This window comes from Impatiens glandulifera, chromosome 6 (genome assembly GCF_907164915.1).
Source record: "Impatiens glandulifera chromosome 6, dImpGla2.1, whole genome shotgun sequence".
NCBI lineage: Eukaryota > Viridiplantae > Streptophyta > Magnoliopsida > Ericales > Balsaminaceae > Impatiens > Impatiens glandulifera.
Genome location: NC_061867.1, coordinates 23785180 through 23792188, shown reverse-complemented (window position 1 = coordinate 23792188; position 7009 = coordinate 23785180). Strand labels below are relative to the sequence as shown.

Below are 7009 nucleotides of genomic sequence, written 5' to 3'. Positions count from 1 at the left end.
CAATAAGAGGTGAATATTAACCCTAAGTTTCTGGGTTTAAACCTGTCAGACAGCAAATTATGCGCTTGATTAAATGTGTTTGTGTACTACATACTTAATTCGTTCTCCTTTTTTTTTCTTCTAATAAGCTAGAGTTATATTTTAAACATTAAATTAGTTTGAGTTAAAATATGTATAGCTTTATATTTAGGAAAAGAAGGAATATCCCTTTACATAAATTTTCAGCTTAACTGTTTTGATAATCAATACAGCAACTCCTATTTTTTTTTATAGCAATCTATTGCTTAGGGTTAATTCTTTTTCATTTTTTTTTATTTCGTTTGAATCTCAATATTGTTAAAGCTCAGAAGTTGATTTCCAATAGTCACGCAAATATTATTAGAACAAATGAGAATAATCCCACAAATAATTCTCAAAAGTATATATATATATATATATATATATAATATATATTATGAACATATGCATTATTGGATAGTGTTACAATTTGTTCGATAAATTATTTTCTTATTACTTTTGTTTGGGAGAAATTTTTAGAGTTTAAATTCCAACAGCTTGGCTATTAATGGTGAAATTTTTTCAGACGACTGCATACCAAAATATGTATTATAGTTGTTGTGGAATGTGCCTGATGAATGTTAAATTGGCATCTCAACCTTTTTATATTGTCGGGTTAGTATATGGAGTATCTTGTAGACTAAGAAAAAGATTCATTAGATTATGCACTATCGATTGCACTTCAAAATTCAGAATTTTTGGTTGGACGGTATCAACGAAATTGAATCATAACTCTCACTTCTTTTCTTATTGAATTAATCGATCAACTTACTATCGAATATTTATTTTTGAATTTGATAATTTTCACAAAGAATTTTGCTAGATTTGACTTTATTTATTTAAGTCGTTGGACAGTTGCAGAAAATTTTGCGATTGTTGAGACAAATCTTAGCTTTTGGGTAACAATTCCGATTATTTTCTAATCTACTATCTAGCTGAAAATAAATCGTTGTACCTTCAATTATCGTAGTTATCTCATGCATGTCATTCATAATACTATTATTATATTATTATAAGAAAAGTTATATTCATTCTAAAAAATGAGTGGAGTCAGTCGAAAGTTTATCATCCTTTTCGAAAATTTATGCTCTATCATATGTATTAAGTGACATGTTTTGTTTTAATTTTCACATTTTGCAACATTTCTCTTATTTTATGCCTGTATTATTGCGTACTTAGACCATCTCCAACCCCAAAACCCATTTTCAAACTTAAAATGCAGAAAGTGTCCCATCAAACAGTAATTTATCTCCAACCCAAAAATTCATTTTCAAACTCAAAAGAATATTTTTGGAATATTCCTTTTTACACAATTTTTTTCAATACTACCTATATATTTATCAATTTTACAAATTAAACCCTAATATTTTTCAAACTCATAAAAATATGATAAAATTAATTATAAATTAATAATTTACACATAAAAAATAAATTAAACATCATTAAATAAACAAGCACAAATTACATTACACAAACAATAACATTATATCAAAACAAACAGTAATAAAAAAACAAACTAAATTTTATTAAATAAACTCAATTACACTGTACAAATATAAAAAAATTATATCAAAACAAACATTATTAAAAATTATTTTGTTATTTTTTAGTTTTTTTATCAATGTTATTCATTATTATAAATTTATGATATATAAAAAAAATATTAATAAAAAAAGAGAAGATAAAAATTAAAAAAAAAACATATCAATATCAATAAGGATATAAAATATTAAAATATATAAAATTAACTTATAAATATAGTTAGAGGGTTCATTTTGTATTTGTAAAAAAAAATTGAATATGTGAATAATGCATACGCAAATTTGCGTTTTCATGGGGGAGAGAAAATGAGTATAAACTCATTTTGAGTTTTGATTTGGGTGTGGTTTAGAGAATAAAAACTCATTTTAGGGGTCATCTTGCAGTTGAGTTGGAATTGCTCTTAAACATTTTCATTATTTAATAAAAACTATAGTCTACATGAACAATAAATAACTTCAAAATTTGGTACTTCAAGTAACTCCTCTAAAATCAAACATTTTTTTAAATGCTTTGATGGACAACTGCCCAACATTTTTTTACTTTGAAATTTTGTTATTATCTTATTAACTTAGTGGAAGGACTCTACAAGTGTATCACTAATGTGAATGGAGCTTTAAAGTAAGAGTAGCAATTATTGTCATCAAGAATCAACTTCAAATTCCCCACCACCCATTGTTATTATGGGGCCCATCCCAACTGCATGTATGAATTAGGATAAGCTCCAAGAGTTTCAGGACCTTTGAACAGTCAACTTTGATAAGAATAATGCACTTCTTCATTCCTTAATGGCTGGATGACTAGCTAGCTAACATTCTATCCAATTTGGTTGTAAGGTAAGGTACTGAAAGTTTTTATTTGATATTTAAGAATTGTTTATATTCTGTTGTCAATTTATCAACAAATTCAGGTATCCCTTCGGACCCTTCCTATATATATGTTATGAACATGGATCACAAGATTCACCAGCTACAACCAAGTACTATTTTCATGATTCTCTTCCTCTTATCTTCACCATCATATCTCATCTCTTTGAAGATTGATCAGCCACCATCTGAATATGTCTTTCCCTCCATAAATACAACTACTTCTACATCATGGATGATCAACCAGCTACCTTCAGTGTTGTTAAATAGTACAACATATGGATTCGACCTCTTTAAATCCATTCTTCTCAAAAACTCAAGTTCCAGTGGCTCGCAGTTCATTAGTGGTTTCACTTGTAACTTTTTCAACACTTCATGCTTCTTTGGTATAATAATCATCCTCCAAAACAACATCTTTAATGATGACTTTAGTGATAATGTTATATATAATGATCCAGTGATGATTTGGTCTGCAAATCGGAATGATCCATTGCAAGGGAATGCTACATTAAAGTTCACTTCAAAAGGTGATCTAATCTTGGCAAATGCAGACGACAAATTGGTTTGGTCCACAAACAACACAGGTAAATCTGTTTTAGGATTCAAGTTAACTGAAACAGGAAACCTTATACTCTTTGGAGATGACCATTCCATTGTTTGGCAATCTTTTGACCATCCCACTGACACCTTAGTTAGAGGCCAGATTTTGTTGCCAGGACAGAAGCTAATAGCCAGCCAATCTGAAGATAGTTTGAACCAAGGATTGTATTCGCTCACCCGTGACAAGCAGGGAAGTTTGGTCGCCTACATAGAGTCTAATCCTCCTCAGATTTACTTTAATTCATCCACCATTATTCTGGAAGGAGAAACTAACGACTGGTTTATGAGCATCCTAGAACAAAATGCTTCAACCAACCTCACTTATCAATTCTCGAAGCTAGAAGCCAACGGGCACTTCAACTTTTACAAGCTTGGACAGTATGAACCCAAGATATTGAATGATCCACTTAAAGATCAAATTCGTGATTGTGATCATCCTATGGCGTGCGGAAGATATGGCTTATGTTCAGGATCAAAACAGTGTAGCTGTCCAGAAAAGGTGAAAGATGGATCACTTATCTTAAGGCCAATAGACTATAGAAAACCAAACATTAGTTGCACCATTATCACCAACATATCATGTGCTGATTCTCAATATCATAGTCTTGTGGAGCTTAGGAATACAACTTATTTTAACTTCCTCCAACGCCAAAGAAATATGAATGTGAGCTTACAAGATTGCAAATTGGCTTGTTTGAGAAATTGCTCATGCAAAGCATTAGTGTATTCGCAATACTACTACTCCCACAACGGTGATTATGCTGATGATAATAAGTATTTGGGGAAAGTTTACCCATGTTTATTAATTAATGAAGTGTTCTCTCTTAAGGCCATAGATGTGGATTCCCAGAGCATACAAATCTCGTTGTTTCTTAAAGTACAGGAACAAGTTTCTTCCCCAAAAAAAAGTTCAAGGAGAGCAACAAGTATTACTGCATCTATTATTGCTGTAACTATCATTTCTATTTGTCTTCTCCTCGGTTTCTTCTTTCTCGTGTATAATAGAAGGAAAATGGTCAAAAGCGCAATTGAAAATCATCTTCCTCAACTATCAGGATTGCCAACTAGATTCTCATATGATCAACTCAAATCCATTACTTGCAACTTTAGTACAAAACTCGGAGAAGGAGGATTTGGCTCAGTATTTGAAGGGACTTTAAGTAATGGCGTCAAAGTGGCAGTGAAATTCCTAGATGGATTCGACAAACTAAAGAAGTCTTTCTTGGCAGAGGTCGAGACTATTGGAAACATTCATCATGTGAATTTGGTGAAGTTAATTGGATATTGTGCTGAAGAGTCTCATACACTTCTTATCTACGAGTACATGTCGAATAGATCTTTGGACAAATGGATTTTCTACAAGAACCAAGAAGTCAGACTTAGCTGGGAATTGAGGAAGAAGATTATCATCGACATAGCAAAAGGATTGGCATATCTTCATGAAGATTGTAGACAGAAAATACTGCACTTGGACATTAAGCCTCAGAACATACTTTTAGATGAGAACTTCAATGCGAAAATCTCTGATTTTGGATTGGCAAAACTTGTGGAGAAAGATCATAGCCAAATCATAACAACATTAAGAGGGACTCCGGGTTATATTGCTCCAGAATGGCTAAGCCTAAATATTACAGAAAAGGTAGATGTCTATAGCTTTGGTGTGGTGGTCATGGAAATCTTGTGTGGCAGACCAAACTTAGACAGATCTCAAATTGAGGACAATAAGCATCTCTTGGGCATGTTTAAACAGATGGGTGAAGAGGAGCGACTTCAAGATTTAATCGATAAAGATGATTTGGAAATGCAATCAAATATTGAGGAAGTTGTCAAGATAATAAAGTTAGCTGCATGGTGCTTGCAAAGTGACTTCTCTAGGAGGCCTTCAATGACAAATGTGGTTAAGGTCTTGGAATGCGTCATTGAAGTCGAAAACAACTTGGATTACAATTTCACAAATCCTCCCATTCGAAACGTGCCAACAAACCCTGATGTCAAGGTTAGTGTAACTACACCAATGTTTCCTTCCATCTTATCAGGACCAAGGTAAAAGAACTTATGTATTTTACCTTTCATATCCAAGAAGAACTTATGTATCACACTTATTACAAATATTTATGAACTAGATAAGGTAAAATGGTTGATGCAGTTTTGATTTTTGATTATTTTGTTTCATATATAAGCACATATTGAAAGGTATTAGCTTAATTAGTGAACTACTGCAATAAACAAACTCTCGCATGTCATTCCAGTCATATGCTCATTTAAAGTTTACTAGCACAAAAATGACACCACCATATCAAGGGATTTTTTATCTACTGTGAAAAAAATATTTTTCTAGCACTTCTATGGTGACTATTTAAACATTTGTCCCACAGATAATTAATATAATATACATTATCAAATTCAGGATTTAGTGGCATCTTTTAAATAATTTTAGTCTAGACTAGATGATAGGTAACTAACACATTTAATTATTTAGACATTTTCAATTCGATTAATGTTGTTTTTGGACTAACTAACAAAAAACAATTTATTAATTAGCTTCTTTAGTAACGAATGTGGGAATATGCATTATTATAAAATAAAATTCAAGCAACTAAGTGACATTATCCAAACTAAAATAAATTAGACATTGTATTTCCAAATAGAAAACAAGAAGGAAAAGCTTCAAATTCGTTATTGTTAGGTAGATTTTCTATCACCAAAGCAGATGTAAACAGCATCCACATATGATGCAGATATTCGTCGGGACTAGTAGCAGTGGCAGACCCAGAAATATTTGTTCGGGGGCCAAATATATAATAACGTAGCATTTTTTGGCTATCAAATAAATGCATTTTTTAATTAAAATTTTACTCGATAATTACATAAAAATACTAATAAGCACAATTACTAAATTATTCTTGTCCATGAGTCGGTACAAAAGAAGACAAATATCTTCATTACGTTGACAATACCAATCAATCAATTCAAGAAAATTTCCTTTATTTGATGAACTACTTGATTCATCATGTCCTCGAAAAGGTAATCCTTGCCTCAATAGAAAGCGTGTTACATCAAATATTGTCGTTAAACATGTGTGATAATTTATTTATATATTACGACCATGTGTACGTAAAACGTTTCTCACGTTATGTCTTTGATCTTAAAATGATTCAAATTGAATTCTAGCTTCATTATGTCAACTATTTGAAGTTCTCATATGACGATTGAATCTTTCTAATGCTCTTTTCCAATTTTTGTATTCATCTCCTATAAATGTATCATCTACGTTTTCTCTATTTAAAGGTTTGAAAAGATAACACCAAAAACAAAATGATGCATCTTTTGATATGCTATATTCTAACCATGTATATTTGATCAGTAACATTAGACTCATTAGTAGGCTCATTAATTGATTGAGAAGACTCATGTTGGTCATGTGATGTAGAAGTACAAATTCGTTTATAGAACATCTTCATTATTCTATATCCTACATAAAATAAATTATTAAAAATAAATATGTGTCACAACCACTAAATAAAATCAAACAAATACATTTATTTGTTGAAATAATTTAAAATTAATTTAAAATTAAGAAATATAAAATAATATTTTACCCTTATATTTATATAAATGGTTATTTTACCCTTATATTTATAAGTAATTTGTATTATTAATTATATTAAAATTAATAAAATATGTTAGATAAAATTAGACTGGTTCAAATAAAACTAACTTAAATAAACCTTCCATGCAGGAACAACGAACCGGACCGGACAAACAAAAGGACCGGCTAAGAAAACTAGCCGGTCAAGTTAGTAAACCGACCAAGAATACTTGGAACGTGACCGCACAAAGAAAGGATCAGTCAAAGCTTAAAACCGGAATCATCAAACAGCCGATCAGCCACAAGGCAGAGGAATAACCGGAAGAAGACCGGTTACATCACTCATACCGAAAGCCAT

General features: G+C 31.1%; 1 protein-coding gene across 2 annotated transcripts; it reads left to right on the top strand.

Moving 5' to 3' along the window:
• Positions 1 to 2356: 2356 nt before the first annotated feature.
• Positions 2357 to 5223, top strand: LOC124942867 (G-type lectin S-receptor-like serine/threonine-protein kinase SD2-5). Of its 2 annotated transcripts, none has more exons than XM_047483436.1 (2): positions 2357 to 2432; positions 2507 to 5223. In XM_047483436.1, exon 2 carries the CDS (start codon positions 2539 to 2541, stop codon positions 5107 to 5109), a length of 2571 nt encoding a protein of 856 aa, XP_047339392.1. In that variant the 5' UTR covers positions 2357 to 2432; positions 2507 to 2538; the 3' UTR covers positions 5110 to 5223. The 2 variants fall into 2 exon arrangements, with proteins under 2 accessions (XP_047339392.1, XP_047339393.1); XM_047483437.1 differs by having other exon boundaries at positions 2374 to 2508; positions 2540 to 5223.
• The last annotated feature ends 1786 nt before the right edge of the window (positions 5224 to 7009 follow it).